General features: G+C 25.8%; 1 protein-coding gene across 2 annotated transcripts in view; it reads left to right on the top strand.

Annotated features, from left to right (window-relative positions):
• Positions 1 to 21,330, top strand: part of LOC101237339 (receptor-type tyrosine-protein phosphatase delta) — a 544,974-nt gene that overhangs the window by 334,882 nt on the left and 188,762 nt on the right. Inside the window, exon 2 of one of the 2 annotated variants that reach the window (XM_065801638.1) lies at positions 4,365 to 4,584. The exons of the other annotated variant lie outside the window; for it this stretch is intronic. Coding sequence (XP_065657710.1) covers positions 4,528 to 4,584 — 57 coding nt within the window. The 5' untranslated portion in view covers positions 4,365 to 4,527. The remainder of the gene's footprint in view (positions 1 to 4,364; positions 4,585 to 21,330) is intronic. 2 annotated transcript variants of the gene reach the window in all.

Here is a 21,330-nt window from a genome sequence, read left to right on the forward strand (position 1 = left end):
GTCCTCCACTGTTTGTGTGGCAAATTGTTTGGCCCATAATAAAGTTTAATTTTGATATTTTTCTCAATTATTGTAATAATTTGGCCAGTACTGTATACATTAAAGAAAAGCATAAATTTATCGGAATAATGGTAACATTTGCAAAAATAGATATGTTTTAAAATTTAACTCGAATGGGGAGGGGGACCAATGTTGTATTATGTCTAGGACTATCCTATATCGGCGGTAAAAAAACTTTGAAAACTTTTTTCATTAATATCGGTAAATATAGAACAGTTTTAAAATTATTAAAGTGTTTCTCAAACCCTCTTTCTTCAAACCCACCTCCATTCCTCCAACCCCTTATGTCAGCGTACCTGGTTTTATAAATGCTTATTTAAAATATAAAGGTTATATAAGTTAACAAACAACAAAGAAACTCACATCTCAATCTTTATAACTCTACTAGACGTACTAAAAATGAATGCTAAAATTGAATAAGGTCCTTCTTGCTGTTGAAACGAGGCATTATAGATCTATTTTCTGCTTTTGCACTCTTTTTCTCTTCAATTTTATTTTGGCTGCAAAGTAATGCAGCCAAAATAAAATAACATTCGAGTTCACTTTTAGAGCACTCTTCTTTATCATTACTTTTTTCCAAAACCTCATCATAGGTTCTTATGAAATGGCTACTATTTATCATCTCCTTTTTCTTGAATTTCTGTTCTTTCTTACTACATTGCTCAATTACCATTTGCTTTCTTTTAATCTCTGTGTAGTATTTTAATCTTATCATAATTTGAGGTTGTTCTGTGTTTTTTTTTCTTTACAAATGAATAAATTCTAACTCTGTTATAGGAATCCTAATTGACTTTTTACATTAACAGTTGATATGAACTTTTGTTTCACATCCCAAACAACTTGATTCATTACAGAATAAAATTGCACATTTGCAATTAGTTATATTAAACAGTTGTGACATAGACTTCATTATCTTGTCAGTTTCTACTTTTTTGGTTAATCTTTTTCTGTGAACATCCTGAACATCATTATAAACTTTTTTGATCCCCCTGTCAACAAAAATTATCTGTAAAAATAACTGGAGATGAAAAGTCTGTTTTTTTTTTTCCATTGTTACACAACTTCCAATCCAATGGATATACTTTCCTTTCTGACAACTCTTTATAGCTTTACGAAGAACAGCACCAAGAGTTGGTAGCTCAGATGAAATATAGTCTCTTCTATTTCCTTGAGATTTTTATCATATTATTATTATTATTATTATTGTTGTATATTAACATAATATTAACATTATATCAATACCATTATGATATTGATATAATATTGATACATTAAACTTTATTTTTAAAGTCACAGTGTCATAGTTTGTTTTCTACATTTTTTATTATTAATTAGAACATAAGCAAAATTGTTCGAGCGTTTAAAAGTATTTAATAAAATTCTTCCTAAAGAAAACCTATAAAGTTTTATTGTTTAAACATAATTACTATTTTATTTTTGTTTGTTTTTTTAATTTTATTTAAGAATTTAGAGATAAATTAATGAAACTAAATTCTTTGAAAAAAAAATGCTTTGACAGGTCTTGTTAAGAAGCATTATGCTGCTTGCTTTTTTAAAATGTTGAAAGCGTTTTGTCAAGCAAAAACTTTTTTTGAATATTCAAATTATCTTTTAACATCGTTTATGTGACATTTATTCAGAAAATCTTAGGTCAAAAAAAATTTTTTTAACCGCAACTGAGAATTTTTTAAAAAAACAAATTGTTTTATAAAAAAAAGTTTAATTTTGATACGTTTTAAGTTAAATATGCTTTTAAAAATTTTAATTTAGTTTGAAGGAATGTAAAATAGTAAAGCTTTGAGTGTAAAATTTAGTTTCAAATTAATGTAAAATAGTTTCAAAATTATTATTTTTTTCTAATCGTCTGCTAACTTATTTATTACTTAAAATACAGTCTCTCCATGAAAGATTATCATAGATTTGTATAAGCGAAGGGAAACTCAAAAATTTTTTTATTTATAGTATAAATTAAATAAATAGTATAAAAAAAGGGAGAATTGCTTTTGTTTAAGAGAATTCTTTTCACAAATGTATTTTTGTTTCTTATTAATTTAATATCGTGTTAAGTTCTTTTGACCTAATAAGTTTCAGAACATAAGTTACGTTTACGAATATCTTATTGGTAACTGATAAAACCTATATATATATATATATATATATATATATATATATATATATATATATATATATATATATATATATATATATATATATATATATATATATAATTTGTATGCAAAAGTTACAGCATTTAAGTCTTAAAATTTTTTCAAATATTACCTTTATGTAGTGTGATGTTTGTAATGTTTACTTTTTACCACTTCTGAACAAAACAACTTTGCTAAACTTAATGCAGCGAACAGTATTAAAAAAAAACCAACCATTTAGTTTTTTTATTTAGCACATATTGATATTATTATCTGTTAAGTTTCATAGTTTTTTCTTGAAGTTTTGCAAATATTTTTATGTTTTTTTTTTTTGTCATGTCGGTCGTAACCATGATGGTACAAAAAAATCCAATGATAAAAAAGCAACAAATAAATCGACCCAATCAATTATTTAAGAAAAAAAGTATAAAGGATTATTTAAAACTATGTAATTTATGTAAAAATAATGCACTATAACATTATGAATGTCCTCAATTACGGTTTTTGGATTTGATTTTTAACGCTACACAACAGGACTGCAAATAAACATTAAAACACGTTTCACAATCCTTACACCTTTGAAACCATGTTATAGTATGATAAAATGATTTTTTTTATAACTTTTTTGCTTAATAAAATTTTTAAATTGTTATAAAAACTATTTCTATTAAGATAATTTAAATGAAAAAAATACAACAATTTTATGAAACTCTAAGTTTCATGCTATTTAGCAATTAAAAGCAAAAAAATAAAAACTGTTTTAAAAATACATGTTTTGGGTTGCAGTGGCATCTAATGTCAAATTCAAGTGATTCGAAATTTGCTAAGATAAGAATAATCCTGATAACAATATAGGATTTTTTGGTAAAACTGGCATTAGCTTATGTTATAGTGGCTATATATAAAATATTTTTTGATAGACATTAGTTAATTAATGGGCATGTAGTTTTTTAATATTGTTGCAGTTTGCAACACTAGCAATGAGTTTGTTGCTCAAAATTTGGCATACAACTGCAGCTTATTTTGTGTTTCTGTTGAAAAACTATAAAGCTGTAATCTAATGCAAAAATTTATATCAATTATATTTAAGAATATTTCTACAACCTTTTTTCTGAAAGGAGGATTAAAGCAAATAATAAATATTATTTGTTTATTTTAATGCATCTTTATAAACAGAATTTTTTTCCTTGAAAGAATTGGTAGATAACCTATATTCAATTGAGGTTGCAAATTGTTTTAAAATGTTTGTTAAAGTCTCGGTTCCACTAAACCAAATAATGTGTAATTTATGTTTATTAGTATTAGGAGAGTTCAGATTTGGATAGTATTAAAGATATGTTATAAAATGCAGACTTTTTTAATGCATCTTTATAAATAGAATTTTTTTTCGTTTAAAGATTTGTTAGATAATCTGTATTCAATTGAGGTTGGTAGTTGTTTTAAAATGTTTAATAAAGTCTCTGTTCCAGTAAAATGTTACTATTGCAAGGCTAAACTTGTTTATATCTGTGTATGTATAATCAAAAAAATATAAAAATATATATACATAAGTCAAAACGCATTGTAAGTTTAAAGTATAATATATTGGGATTTCATTTGGTGTGAGAAAGGTATAAAAATATATACCATTAGTATTTGCCTGCATTTTTTTTTTAATGAATATGTATATAACAAAAAAGATTTTTTTTTTTTTTGATTGCCTAAAAATTGTTAGTGAAAAAAGACAACTTTAACAAAATTATAAGGAATTTGTAGTTTTCTTTAATGGATCATTAACATGGAGTAGCGGGTTAGAAATATGGATGGGTTTACTAATATGGAATATACAAAAAAATATTTAATTATTGTTTTGTTTATTTGTCTCATCCAGTATCACACTTCTTCTAAAACTAAAAAAGTCTTCATCACTACTTCAACATAATCTGACTCAGAAAACTCAATTTTTTGTTTTCCGTTTTTTGTCGAATGTTATTTTTACTAAATTTTACAAATATTTATTTAAATAATCAAATGCATTAATTGACAATATAGTTAGTCTACATTTAAAGTTTAGTATTTTTTTATGCATTTTATGTGCACCTTAAAAACATCCGGTTTGAAATCCAACATCTCTTTTAAAATGTTAAATTGTTAATTTTAAGTTTTTTTTTTTTTTAGTGTATTTACAGAAGATTATAGAAAATTTTGAATTAGTTGAATGTGAAGCTCGATCAATTAAATTTAAGTGGCAACTAAACAATAATTCTGCATCAGATCAAACATTAATGGTTAAATGTAAGGGTTTGACGAAAGAGAGAAAACATCAACAACAATCTTAAATATGATTGGTTTTATAACAATAGATAATCTTGCACCAAGTACTAAGTACAAGTGTAAGGTACAATATTTTTAATTGCTCTTTGTTGGAAATCAAAAATGTCTCTGAAGTTGAATATTTTGAATCAATTTTTACACATCAATTCATATTGAACCAAATTTGCCAGTTAATGTGACTAGAAAAAATGTAAATAACATAGGTTTTTTTTATAATTTTTTAAAGTTTCAGGTAGTACTGGAGTTGTATAAATTTTTTCAAAAAGCATTGATATTAGTAAAACTTATGGATAAAAAAGTTTCATTTGATTAAATATTAAAATAGTTTGTTGTTTCATTGTTAATTTCAGATTAAAAACAGCATTAGGCTGAAACAATGGATTAAAAATATCATTTTCAAATCATTGTATCAGCCTAATGCTGTTTTAATTTTTTGCCCAGTAAACACGTGTATTTTAAAGTCCTAGTGGACACATGTGTTTTAAATGTCTAAAAGTCTTTAAAAAAATGTTTTTTTCTCCTACATCTTTTTAAATATGTATTAAAAACTTTTTTATGTTTTGATTTAATTTTTGTTCAAGTGATTTTATTTTGCGTGTTTAAGAAATTATTTTTCTGAGAAATTACCCGGTTCACTGCAATTTAAAAGAAAAACAGTTATAATGTATTTGTAAGTAAACGTTTAGTCAGACAAAATTTAGTTATAAAAATATGAAATGTGCAATGAAATATATATTTATTTTACTTATAATTTCTTTACTAATGAATAATTTATGAAATTCAAAATAAATTTCAAAGTCATCATTAGAGCAAAAGTAAATGTTGTTTTTTTACAATATTATCATTTGTTGTTGTTGGGAAAACATTTTTCATACAAAACACTTTTTAAAACTTTTAAAATGATGTTGATGGAACACAGGATTTGTTTAAAAAATTCAAGAATATTTATAGCAGTATTTTACAGTTTTAAGTTTTTAAATTGTAATGTCTGCACATAACAATTTAAAAACTTAATCAATCTTTCTCATTATAAAAAAAGACTTGAGGAATGGTTTTTTTTTTTTGTTAACAGTCATGGTATATATATATATATATATATATATATATATATATATATATATATATATATATATATATATATATATATATATATATATATATATATATATATATATATATATATATATATATATATATATAAATATATAAATACAAATATAAATATATATATATATATATATATATATATATAAATATATAAATACAAATATAAATATATATATATATATATATATATATATATATATATATATATATATATATATATATATATATATATATGTTTATATGTTTATATATATAAATATATATATATGAATATATATATTTATATATATATATATATTTATATATATGTATATTTTATTTATATATATTTGTATATATATATATATGTGTATATATATATATATATATATATATATATATATATATATATATATATATATATATATATATATATATGTATATATAGGTAGTATAAAAGAGCATTTGTAGACATTTTTTTTTCAACCATCACACTAACCATAATCTCATATCTTTTTTCAACCATATTCACAACCATAATTTCTTACTCGTTTCAACCATATTCCTATCCATAATCTCATTTTTTTTTTTAACCATATTTTTCAGTCATTTCAACCATAAACCTATCCATAGTTTTTAAGCCAAAATAAAAAAATATGAAAATAAAATAATGGTAGTATAACAACCATAATATATTAATATATCATGGTTAAATCATAACTATAAACTCTGAACTAAAAAATTATTTTTTTTGTAATTTCATAAGTGAAATCTAAGCATAAAAGAAAGCATATCCTATTACAAATTTTTCAGACTTATCAATTCTTTATTATCAACCCAAGAGTTAAGCGGCTCAGGATACCCATACCTCTTTACTAATGATTTGTTTTTGAGTTTGCGAACAACTTTTTCAATTCTAAATATTTTTTGATCAGGTTTTTGCAGTTCTTGTTCATAAAAAGTACCTTGTATTTCTTCACCATTATTATCTGTTAATTTATGTTGGTGGATCTGTGAACTAAATCTGAAACAGTAAAAACTTTCTCAGTCCATCTCGGTGTGTATCCTTTTTCAAACGTTGTCTTCTTTTTTAGTTATCCTAACTCTATTACTAATTGAAAACTTTGGTTTTACAGACTCTGATCGTGCATTTCCGTTTAGATTTAACCAAACGATATTCTCATTCTTTTTATCACTAGCTGCAACTGGTGTCATTTTAATTGAAGAATGTTTTGAGTTGTTGTATTTATTTACTTTTCATCTAAAACATCAATATATTTTCTAGTAGAATTAGCTGAAAAGTATTTAAACATTTTCTTCTTTCATTCATTTTCTATTTCAACGTTCAACTACGCAACTTTTTTCTTCATTTTCAGTTGAATATGACTTTATATCTAGCGCTTTAACATGCTTGTTATAAAATTCTAGGCCTTTATCTACACACATTTTTTGACACTTTCTTTCTTTAAATATTTTATTTAAAGCATTAGCAATATCAACTCCAGTTTTACTCTTCAATGAACAATCCATCCATACTTTAAAAAACATCTATAACCATTAATAAGTATTTTATACCGTCATTGAATTTGGAAAAAGATTTTATGTCAACTAAATCAGCGACCCATATTTCATCGATTCCATTTACAATAACTTTTCTTTTTCTGAAATGTTTTACAACTGGTCTATGTAGTTCGTGTGCAAGTTTGTCAGTCCATTTTAATTCTTTATCTTTGTCTTTTTTACTGATTGTTGGTAGATTTTTTTTCAACACCTAATTCATATGGGTTCAAAGAACCTAACCCAAACTTTGCTTTAGATGATATGATTTTATAATACCTCGTTTAATTCTTTCACGCTTGTTGGATTTTTTATAGCATCCATTTCTTCTAGCATAATTTTATCAGCTTCATTTCTTCTTGCTTTGTCTGTAAAGTGTTGATAAGCAAGATCATGATGGTATGCTGCATTATCAACTCTATCTACAGGTTTACTCCAGTCTTTATATGCACCAGTAGAAGTTTATTGTTCATCTGAATTGGTACCAGGACCTGCAAAGTTCATACCAGGTAAATGCCTTTTCTCTCTGGAATCTTTGCCCATGGTAATTTTATTTTTTTTGTTACTGAATTAATTGAATTAACTAAATGGCCTCCTGTTTTTGCTGATACAAATTGATTTTTTGTTGTTCCACGGAATAGGCAAGTTCCACGTAATATATTTCTATTGTTTTTACTAACGACACTTCTCTGGTTTAGTGTATTTGTTTTGATTTTACATTTGACACAGTACATCTTATAGATTTCTAAGATATATCATGGACTGTAAATAACAATAAGCGAAGTAACAACAAGTTGTTACCTAAAAGTATAAGAGGAATTATTGTTGGAAAGTCAGATTGTGGAAAAACTACTTTATTATTAAATTTAGTTTTAAGACCTGGTTGGTTAGACTATAATAATTTACAAGTTTTTGAAAAATCTCTTTTTCAACCAGAATACAAAATATTTAAAAGCTCTTTTGAAAAAAAATTACAAAAAGAAGATATTCTTGAATTGTTTAAGCTTCAAGACAAAATAAAAAAATTAAATGCAAATCCAGAATTTATAATTGAAGACATTTCAAAAAAGTTAAATGATAAAACAGATATGGAGTGTAAGTTTTTTGAAACAGCAGAAGATGTACCAGATCCTGAAGATCTTGATATTCATAAAAATAACTTGATGATATTTGATGATTTACAATTAACAAAACAAAATAAGTGTAAAAAATATTATATTAGAGGTAGGCTGTAATTTAGATTGTTTTCTGTTTACACAATTATTTGATGTTACCTAGACAAACTATTAGAGAAAATGCAAATTTTATTTGCTTATTTCCACAAGTTTCAAAGAATTTAAATCAGATATATATAGATCATGTTTCAAGTGATATGACAAAAGTTGAGTTTAGAACATTTTGTAAAATTGCTTGGTCAGAGCCTCATGGATTTGTTGTGATAGATTTATCTTTTAAAAAAGATTATGGAAAATATAGAAGCGGTTTAAATATTTTTTATATTCCATGTGAATTTTCTAAAAAATAATTTTTCTCTTGTTTATAAAAAAATGTATATAATATTGAATAGAAAAAGTAGTCATATAAAAATTAATTTTGCTCGTAAGTAAAGATAAAGATTATGAAATGGCATTAGTTGGTCTTGATACATTTTACAGTTTTCCAAATGTTGATTCTTCAAATAACAACTTTAGATATAGTCCAGATAATGGAGCAACTTGGATAGATATAAACATTCCAGAAGGTAGTTATGAGATTGATGATATAAATAATTATATTGTGGGAAAAAGTACTGAAAATAGTAAAATTATTAATGGAGTTGAAACTAGTATTATAATTTAAGCAGCCAATAATAACATGTTGAAAACAACATTAAATATCGAAGTTGGTTATAAAGTTGATTTTACGCCTAATAATTCAATTAGACTTATTCTTGGTTTTAACAGTCAAGCATATTCAACGGGATCTCATGAATCAGATAATATTGTAAACATATTAAGTATTAATAGTATAAATGTAACAAATGATATAATAGAATCATCATATGTAAATGGAACAACAAAAAACGTTATATGTTCATTTTTTTTAAGTGTAGGTAGTTTCCTAAGTGTACAACTTCAAAAATGGAAACTAAATTGGTTGATCAAGATGGGAATCTGATAAATTTACGAGGAGAAAAATTAGCTATTAGATTTTATATAAGAGAAAAAAAATAAGAGAAAAAAATAATCTTACTATAACAAAATGAGTAAATATACTAATATTAAAGTAAATATTTCACAGGGGCAATTGGGAAAAGTTAAAAAAGCAATTGATGAAGATGGTTATGGAGCTAGTATTAAATTATGGCATTCAGATCTTAATGGTAAGCATGTATTAGCAGTAACAAAAAGATAATTGAATAAAATTACAAAAGCATATGAAAATGGTACGGGTGTAATAATTAATTTAAGTAAAACACAACTAGTACACAATTCTAAAATAGAGGGTGGATTTATTGGTGCACTTTTACCTTTACTTGGTACAGCTGGAAGATTTTTAGCATCAAGTGTTATACCATCACTTGCAACAGGACTGCTTTCAGGAGTAGGTTCAGCAGCTGGGTCAACTATGATTAATAAAATTGCTGGAAATGGTATTGTGTACATGAAAAAGAATGGACAAGGAGTTGAATTAACATCTGCAGGATCTGGTTTCTATTTGAGACCATGGAGTAAAGGAGGTTCTTTAGGTAATGGTTTGTACTTACGTGCTGGAAATGGTTATACACCAACAGGTTCAGGTTTATTATTAGGACCAAATTCTTCATTTGTTAATATTCCATTTTTGAATATGATTCTTTGATTTTTCTTGTAAAAACTCAATATAAAAAATATATATAATAAAATTTATATATAATAAAATGTCAAATAGCATGCCAGTGCATAAGTTTATAAACAAATATAAAAAACCTGAACCATCTTCTATAGTTTTTAAAACCACATAAAGATTTTTAGCATCCTGCAATATTAATAAATGAAAGGTATGATGTATTTGCGCAACAAGACATTAATATAAAATTTTTATCACAGCAAAATGTTGTTTTAAATTTTGGCTTATTTGTAAGAAAAGGTGTTGCATTAGTTTCATTAAAACATGAATTTAGATTAAAAATGTTAAGTTTACACGATTGTGTAATAGCAGAGTCTGTTAATGATATTATAGTAGCAATTGTAAATAATTCTTATTCTGACGTGTTAATAAAAAAAGGAGATTGTTTTTGTTCTGTTAATCTATTGTGTTGATTTTTTTATTTTTCTGTTTTAAAATGGAATACAATAATAAAATGTACAATAACATTTATTCAACTCTTCCAAATGCACCTGAAGAAAAATCTAATATTAAAAACCAAGATCATATCGCTTACAAAAAATTAGCAAGATTCAAAAAGAAATAGAGCGTGAGAGAGAAAAGAGAATAACGCTAAGTAAAAAGTATCATAGAGCTGTAAAAATAATTTCTGCAATTGATAATGCATTACTAGCAAGCGCTATGGCACTTGGAACTATTGGAATTGGTTTTTTTTCAACAATAATTGCAGCACCAGTAGTTATTGCATGTGAAGGTGCAGCATTAGGAGCAGGTGTGTTATCAATAATAGGAGGACAAATTAATAAAAAAAATGAATTTAAAAGCAGATAAGCATGAACAGATTAAAGTGCTTGCTGATTCAAAACTAAATACAATAAGCAATTATATTTCTAAAGCTTTTGTAGATGGACATATAGATGACAAGGAATTTGAGTTAATACTTGGTGAACTCGAAAAATTTCAGACAACCATGGAACAAATTAGAGCAAAAGTTAAAAATGAAGTTGATGAACAAACTAAGTTGTAATTAATTGACCAAGGAAGAGAAGAGGCTATTAAAGTAATTCAAAGTAAGTTTAATAAAAAAATAGTCACTCAACATTTTTATTGACAAGTAATAAAATATGCAGCATTATATCTATTCTTCTTAGAATGCAGTACACGTGAAACAGATTTGAATAAAAAAAACAATTTGGAACTTCTTGGATTCAGAAAAAGAGGTATTATTACGAATTCAGGAGTTCACTCTATATTTATCACTGATTATGGAAACTTTCAGATATCGACGACTTATAGTGATGATGAGAGAAATAAAGTTAATAAACTTATCTGGAATGAAGATAGTGATTTTTATAGTGTAGAAAGGGAGATTAAAGAATCGATTAAACAATGGAATAATGTTAAGAAACAGGATAAATTAAGAATTATAGATAAATATGTACCTCAATTAGAGTGTGATTTCAAAGAAAAAAAATTAATAAAAAGTATTTTATCAACTGCACTTATACTAAGATTATTAGAAACAAATGATATCATTTATAAAGACTTTGAAATTAAGAATATATGTGGAACATTTGATATTGATTATTTTAAAAAATTTTCCAAAACGTAAAACGTAACGTAAAACACAAAACACAACATAAAAGTTTATGTTGTTTTCAGGTTATAATTTTTAAAAATTATAACCTGAAAAAGAGATCAAATTGTAAAAGAATGAAAGGATAGGTGATTCTAATTTACAGATAGACTTGACAAAGTTGTACAAACCATTAATTGATAGTCAATCTGGAATAAAGGAGGACATATCTAAATTGCAAGATCAAGCTAATCCTTTCGCACTCACTTTTTCAAATGCTTATCCTGAAATAATGGCTGAACATATTAAAGAAATAATGCCTTCTGATGAGGAAAAATTTTTAAAGTTGGGAAAAATTGCAACAGACTATCTTAGGATGTACACTACTAGGTATACTAATAGTAAAAAGTCTACCGACACTAAATTTGGAATACATTCTAAAGAGGGTAAATTATTTATATGAAAAGTTCCAATATTAATAAATAATGATGATATAGATATAAATGGAATAAAATACCAGGTACTCCTGGTCTTTGGGAATTGATAACAAAGTTCAATCCTGAGAAGGAAATATATAATGATTTTGATCTTCAAAATTATTGAGATATATTAATACAAACAGATGCAATAACTACTGATACAGGTAAACCAAAGTCATCTCGGAAAGAAAAATGTAAAGAAATAATAGCCCCCATTTGGAGAGAGATAAAGAGAACTAGAAAGCTTGAATCAAAGGGAACAGGAATAGGACCAATAATTCTTCCTAGTGACCCTATTGCACTAATTGATATGCTTGAATTACGTATAAGCTGCTTGGAGAGCAGGTAATACTGGATCAAGAAATGAAGCTGTTTCGATTTGTAATTAATTGTTAAGACAAGGTATTATTGCTAGTAACCAATATAAGACAATACAAAATTATCTCTAATAAAAAATATAGTGTACATAAAAATGCTAAATGTACAGAATAAAAGATATGTGAAAAAACATGTTATTGATGGTAGTGGAATATTTGATACTATTAAAAACTTATTTAAACAAGCAACAGCATCAAATGTAACAAGAGTGTCATCAGCTATGTTGAATAGGCTAGCTGCTAGCGATTTAGGAAAAACTGCAATAACTGCTGCTAAATCAGCAGGAAAAGAACTTTCAACATCAACAATAGAAGCTGCTAGAGATGTTGCAGTTGAAAAAGGAAAAGAATTAATTAGAAAAGCATCTTCTAAAGTTTCACAACCAAATACAATCATTAATAATAAAATTAGAGAAATACTTTCAAATTTAAATAGTGGAACTGATGAAGTTACACCAAATATAAATAATATAATGATGGGGTCAACAATAAAATCAACAGCTATAAGAATAGAAGATCTAGTAAAAAAAGGTCATGGTCTCACTTGCTGTGGTCTCAGACTTGCATAATTATTTCTATTCAAAATTTTTTTTTATGTATATAAAAAATGGCAACTTCTGATGTATTAAATTTTACAGAAATCCCAACTGTGGATGATGGAATTGAAAGATTTGAATTCCATGAATATGAACCAGTAGCTCACACAAATTTAAATAGCGCTGGAGAAATAAGAATCAACATTGAGCAACAAGATTTGTTCACACTTCCATCTGAGGCTTATCTCTTGTTTGAAGGAAGACTTCTTAAACTTGATGGGGCATCTTATGTTAATGCAGATGTAGTGACACTTACAAATAATGGTATTATGCACTTATTTAGTCAAATATCATATCAATTATGAAACCAAGAAGTAGAGTCAGTTTATTATCCAAGTCAAGCATTAACAATGTTAGGAATGCTCAATGTCCAAATGGCTTTCAATTAGCACAAGGATTAAATCCATTGTGGTATAAAGATTCTTCAACAACAACAGTTGATAACCCAGGGTTTACAGTAAGACAAGCATATATAATTCAGAAACCCACTACAAAGGGAACATTTTCATTTTGTATACCTTTAAAGCACATTTTTGGATTCTGTGGTGATTACAACAAAGTTATTTACGGATTTAAACATACACTAACTCTTGTTAGAAAAGGTGATACCGAAGCAATTTTTAGAAATGCTGCTGCAGCTGCAGGAAAAGTTAATCTTGATAAAATATCATTGTTTATACCGCATGTGATTCCATCAGATGTAGAGAGAGTTAATCTTTATAAAAGTATTGAATCAAAATTATCACTTCCAGTAACTTTTTGCGCAAGGCAGTGTGATACTATAACTGTTCCACAATCTACAACATTTTCTTGGAGGCTTTTAGTAAACAATCAGAAAGATTAAAATCATCAGTAGTAGATGTACAAATTAAAGCAACATTTAATGCAGCTGTTCCAGCAGATACTGAAGCGTTTGCTGTTGTAATATCTCATAAATTTTTACACTTACAATCAGACGAAAATAAAATGAATGTTGTTCATTAGTTTTTTTTGAACGGAGTTAAATAATTTTCTTTATATAATAAAAATAAATTATACAAAGAATATTTACAAAATCTATTAAAAGAAAATAATATCACAAAAACGTCTAACAACTTCAGTACTTTGTTGATGATTCTGTAGATAATAGGTTGATAGGTAAAGAATCAATCATGTCAAAAGCAATAGAAGCAACTGATAAAAAACCAGTTGGTAGACCTAGAATACACCCAGTAAAAGAAACCAAGCAAAAAAGTATTAGATCCGAAATATGAAAGATTAAAAACAATTAGGAAAAAACCAGTCACAGTTACATTAACAAACATGGAAACAGGAGAAATTACAACATATAAATCATTATATAGTGCAATGCTAAGCATGGATGTAGATATTTAGAATTGCGAGATGGAAAAAGTAGATAATGGCTTTAAAATAGAAATAATAAATTCTGAAAAATGAAAAAAAATATAAAATATTTACATTTTTTTGTAAATATTTTAATTAGAAATTTTTTTGAAAATGACTTAAAATCTTACTATATAAAAATGGAAAATAAAACGGTAAAAGAATTAGAACAAATCGCAAAAGAGCGAAAGATTAAATATTATTATAGAATGCAAAAAAGTGAATTATTAGATGTGTTAGTGCACACACTAATACAAACTCCATCAGTCGAACAGAGAAATATATTAGACGAACATATTCCAGATTTATCATCAACAATTTTAACTCCTACACCTTTAGGATAACAAATAGTATTTAAATTAAAGAAATCATCTGTTAAGAATGTTACAAAACAATTTACAGCTAAAGGAATAGAAGCCTACGATGCTTTATCCTTCATAAATGATGCTAAAAATAGTGCTCTTAAAGTACTAAAAGAAAAGAAAAATTTAAAAGTTTATATAGTTCTCCATTGTGAAATGGAGCGTACTGATATTAAAACAGGAGAAACTGTAATCACAACTGGTGTATTTAGATCGAATTATCAAGTTGTATTAGAATCAACAGATTTAGATGAGATTTATGAAATATCAAAGCAGAAAATTTTAGAATCATTATCATTATATCAACAGTCGGGGTCAGGTTGAAGATTTGTTTCTGTTGAAAATATGGATATAAACATTTGTGAGTATAATCCTATTAAAGCTAAATCATACATTCCACTTGATAAAAATTTAAGAACTAAAAATGCGATAATTAATATAAAGAATGAAGATAATCGATGTTTTAAGTGGTGTGTTGCTAGAGCATTAAATCCTAAAGATATTCATCCTGAAAGAGTAGATAAAGAACTTAAAAATCAAGCTGAAAAAATAAACTGGGATAAAATAGAATTTCCAGTATCATTAAATCAAATTACACAATTTGAGAAAACTAATCAAGATATCAGTGTCAATGTATACGGTTATGAAAACTCAGAAGTTCATAGTTTGCATGTATCAAAGAATAATGATTGCAAACATTTAATAGATTTACTATTAATCTCAAATGGTGTTACTAATCATTATTGTTTAATAAAAAGTTTAAGCAGATTACTTTCATCACAAACATCTAATAAACATTGCAAAAAACGCTATTGTAGAAATTGTTTATTAGGGTTTAATTCTGAAGAATCTTTACATATCTCTAAACATATACCTTATTGTGAAACACATGATTCAGTACGTATCGAACTTCCACCGCCAAAATCAACAATGCAATTTACTAATCACAATAAATCAATGAGAGTTCCGTTTGTAGTATATGCTGACTTTGAAAGTTTTATCAAACCTATTGACACTTGTGAACCAAATCCGAATGAATCTTATACTAAGCAGTATCAAAAACATGTTCCAAGTTCATTCTGTTATTATGTTAAATGTTTTGACGAAAGCATTTATCAAAGCAGTTACATTTACTTCAACTAATGAAACAGATGATGTTGCACAAATTTTTGTTGATAGTTTACAAGAAGATATCATAAAAATTTATAACAAAATTAAATTTCCAAAAAGGATGATATTTACTGATGAAAACAAGCATGATTTTAATAATGCAAAAACATGCCACATTTGTGGAGAAAAACTAAATGAAGATAAAGTACGCTACGATTGTCATATTACTGGATAATATAGAGGTGCTGCTCATCAAAATTGTAGTTTAAAATAAAAAATTCCAAAATTCTTTCCAGTACTATTTCACAATTTATCTGGCTACGATTCTCACTTATTTATAAAGAAATTATCAGGAGGAAAGTTGAATTGTATACTAAACGATGAAGAAAAGTATATTAGCTTTTCTAGAGAAATTAAAGTTGGCGAGTTTATTAATAAAGAGGGTAAGAAAGTTGAAGCTAAACTTGAACTTCGTTTCTTAGATAGTTATAGATTTATGCCTGATAGTTTAGATGCTTTATAAAATAATTTAGCAAAAGATAAATGTAAAAATATTGGAAAGTTTTATTCAGGTAAAAAATTAGATTTGTTCCTAAGAAAATGTGTATACCCATATGATTGGGTTGATTCTGTTAATAAATTTTCTGAAACACAATTACCACCAAAAGAATCATTCTTTTCGAGATTAAACGCTGAAGATATAAGTGATGATGATTACTCTCATGCACAAATTGTATGGAAAAAGTTTAATTGTAAAACATTTAGAGATTATCTTGATCTGTACAATGTTTCAGTTGTGTTGTTACTCGCTGATGTATTTGAAAGTTTTAGAGATCTTTGTATTAATATTTATGATTTAGATCCAGCTTGGTATTACACATCACCAGGATTAGCTTGGGATACACCATTAAAGAAAACAAAAATAAAATTAGAGTTGCTGGGTGATAACGATATGATACCGATGATAAAGAAAGGAATACGAGGAGGTATTAGTATGATATCAAATAGATTTGGAACTTCTGATAACAAGTATATGGGTGATGCGTATGATCAAAGCAAACTATCAACATTTTCTGTATAACCCTAGTGTATGTATTTATTCCTTGAAAATGTTTTAATTCGAAAAACATACAGAAACATACAAAAATAAAAATGTCGTAGTATAAAACATGTTTAGGATGTTATATGGGCTCCTTGTACTTTTAGAATAGTATAGATACTTCGTGGCATTGAGGCAATTAAAGACTTATAATATTTGAGAATTATTTTATGGCATAACACTTTTATTTTGATTTTTTTCAAATCTGCTAAAGAGGTTGTAATAAACAAAAAATATCTTGCATAGAGTTATTTTAAGATTATTTTTTACTGAATATTAAAAATATATTTTTCTGTTCTAATCTTTTGTTCAAGTTTTATTATTTGACAATTTGAAAATGTGTTAAGCGGAACAAATTTACCAATAGTGTTTATTCAAAAACATTATTGTAATGGTGTTGTGCAAATTATTACATTGAAAAAAAAAAAAAAAAAAATGGCGGAATGTAAAATTTTTGATTTTTTTTACAACATTTTATGATATTTTTAAATTTCTCAAAACTTCTTTTGTAAAGTTTTTAGAATTTTGTTGAGCTTGAAAACAATTAAATAGTAACAACAAAAAGTTTCTGTTCAAAGTTATTGTCATCTTAACAAAGAAAATAAAATGCCAACAACAGCTTCTTGTTGTTTCATGCACAGTTTTATAGATACCGAACAACTATTGGTTTATCATAATAAAATCAAAGGCGAGCAGTCAGTTTGACCAGCTTACTTATGGAATATGACATCTTTTGTGTTATCAAAGTTTACAAAGAAAGAACTTTAAAAAGAGTTGATAAAAACAAAGTTGATCAATAAAAATGTTTACAATATGACACTAATTTAGATTTAGCAGAGTCTAATAAACTTATTGATTTAAAAAGGTAAAGTAAATAGTTATTTGTTAAATTTAATTTTTTTTGTCAAATTTAATTTTTAAAAATAGCTTTTCGTCAAATTTAATTTTTAAAAATAGTTATTTGTCAAATTTAATAATAGTTAAAAAATAAATAGAAAGCCTGATAATAATAAAATCATTTGTAAGGAAGTTGTAAATAAAGAAATCCTTTAAAAGAAATTGATTGTTACTTTTTTTTTTTAAATAACATTTTCAAATCCTTAAACTATTTTTGTTTTGAGTGATAAAAAAGATATTAGGCATTGTTTAATGTTATATATTTTTATATAGGTTTCTAAAGTTATGGTAATTTAAATTCCATCGCATTAACTTACAATGCTGGGAAATTGAAAAGGGCTGCTGAACATAAAAATGACACAAATGTTCTATTGGAAGTAGATAGCAAAAAGTAATGTTATTCTGCTTGTGTAAATAAAGGGAAGAAATTGCCATGTTATGTTTATGCCAGATATTTTTGAAATAAGTTTAAAAGAATCAAGGTATAAATGGATCTTTTGTGAAGTTGCGTAACATAGCAATTTTTGAAAAATGAAATTTTTTTATTGCAATTCTTAAAAGAAAAAGTTACAAAAAAAGAATATTTTTGGTCATGATACAGTAACATCTGATAAAGAAAATGAAAGTACCATGGAAGAGTCAATCAAACATTTAATTACAAAAATCAATTTTTGTATAAGTATAAAAGTTTAAATAACGTAATCAGAAATTGCGATTTGTTTAAGCATGAGTGGCCACCACCAACAAATGATATTTACAAAATTGCAAAAAAATGGCTTCAATTGTTCTATTCAATCATATATGTTAATTCATATATGTTCAAGTATATATGTTAGCTATTAGGGTTCTAATACAGTTTGATCATAACATATATATATATATATATATATATATATTGTATATTTTTATTATGTGTATTCATATGTATATTTCATTACTAAGGGAGAAAAATCAATGTGTTTTAAATATTTCATAGGATATAATCTATGCTGTTTTAAGTGGTCAAAAACATACAGTAAAATCTTTAGTTTTTAGATCCAATATAATTGAATCAGCGGGTTCAATTATATCGGACTATCAGAGAATTCTTTTGAAGACTGATGGTAAAAACACAAAAACTCATTCCAATACCAGAGCAAAGCAAATTCAACAGAGCTTTTCAAGTTGGTGCGGAAAATTAAAAAAAATGGACTTATACAAATCCTATTATAACCTGGAAATTTATTGATAAAGCGCAACCGTTTAAACCCGGAGGAAAATTATGCAACCTTTGCTTAACAGAAAAGTACCACATAAAAACATCAAAATTGAAATTATTAAACAAAAGAAATGAGGTGGCATCAAAATGTCGACAAGAAAACATATATTTTATAAACAACTTTAATATCATCAAAGCTGACACTGCATAGTATTTTTGTAATTAAATTTTTTGTTGTTATGATTACTTATAATATCTGATAATTGCCATAGGCGTAAAACTCAGAGATATGTTTCTTTAACTACCATTCGTTATTATTTATTTTTACCTAATATAATTTGCTCTACTTAGTCCATTGAGCATTCTCTACCGGCATTTATCAACATTATTATTATTATAATATATTTATGACTTCCTGTAAATTAAATTTTGGTATAAATTATATATTTAATAATTTCTAGTCGTTTATTTAAATCTGAAAAGCACTTAGTAATAAAATATTATATATATATATATATATATATATATATATATATATATATATATATATATATATATATATATATATATATATATATTGGAAGAAAATCACTTAACAAAATTTTTTTCATTTTACACTGTGTTTCATCAACAAAGATTCATCAGAAATAAATGATCAAATTAATAAAACTTCAATTTATACTAAAAATTAAATTACAGCAAGTCGCAAAGGTCTTAACTACTGTAAATTTTCACACATTTGTGAAATTTGCTGACACTATTATAAAAAGAATTCTTTAGAAATGAATACTTATGCTTTTTTTAAAATGTTTTTTTATTAGAAAATGGTATTTAATGTAAATATTATTTGAACTCATTTATTTTTATAGTTTTTTAGGAAAATCTTATTTTCGTGCCTACATTTATAAATTATTTCTGATTTTTTGTTTAATAGTCATTCTTAATTTGCATGTGTAATTATTTCAAATTTTTCTTTTAGGCATAGTATGCATTTTTTGGAATCATTGTTATATGCAGGCGCTGTTTTAAGGACAGATCAACTCAGTATAAAATCATCTATATTTTTTTCTTTTAATTCCCATATATATTTTGACATCGTGGTATCTTTTGAATACTTTTTATTTTTGAATGATTGCTTATGATTGGCCAAACATTCTTTCCATTCACCCTCTGTTATGCCAATATATTGTTTATCAGGTACATTCTTAGAGGAAACAACACATTTATATACCACATTTTTTGATGAACAACTTCCACTCCTTGGACAATTGTTTTTTTGTTTTCAATTACAATTTTCTGTAGTTTTTTCATTTAGGATTTCTTTTTTCTTTAACAAAACATTATTGTGACCTTTTTAATTTTTTAATTCTTTAAAGAACATTGGGCACACTATTGTGTAGAATACATTTTAAAGTTGTTTCAATATATATATATATATATATATATATATATATATATATATATATATATATATATATAGAACCCTTAGATGTTGTCCGAAAGTTTTTTCGATATTTTGTTGACAAAAAGTAAAAATTAAAATGCAAGACCGGAATTTTTTATTTTTAATAATGATAGACTGCCTGCCCCAACCAAACCCTCAGTCGATGTAGCAGCACTCCCTTGCGGGTCAGGCTATTTGTCAGTCGATGTAGCAGCACTCCCTTGCGGGTCAGGCTATTTGTCAGTCGATGTAGCAGCACTCCCTTGCGAGTCAGGCTATTTGTCAGTCGATGTAGCAGCACTCCCTTGCGAGTCAGGCTATAAGATAGTCGATGTAGCAACACTCCGCGCATGATTTACAGTAAAAAAAATAAAAATAAAAACATTTTATTAAAAAAATTAAAAATAAAAACATTGTTTATATTGTTAAAAACATTCAAAATGTTATAAAAACATTCAGAATGTTTTTAAAAACATTCTGGTCAATTAAATTTGCGTTTTTGTGGTTTTTTTAAAAAACGATTAATTTGTAATTAAATTAATGGTTTTTACTTTCGTCCAACACGGAAATGTTGGACGAAAGTCAAAAGTAATTAAAAGTGACGTATGTGTTGGCGTAAGAATCACTTTTTTCCTTCCGCTCTTCCTAAAGCCAACAAACTATAGAACTATATATACACACATATATATATATATATATATATATATATATATATATATATATATATATATGTATATATATATAGATATATTTATATTCATATATATATGTATATGTATTTATACATATACATATATAT

This window comes from Hydra vulgaris, chromosome 07 (assembly GCF_038396675.1).
Source record: "Hydra vulgaris chromosome 07, alternate assembly HydraT2T_AEP".
Classification (NCBI taxonomy): Eukaryota; Metazoa; Cnidaria; class Hydrozoa; order Anthoathecata; family Hydridae; genus Hydra; species Hydra vulgaris.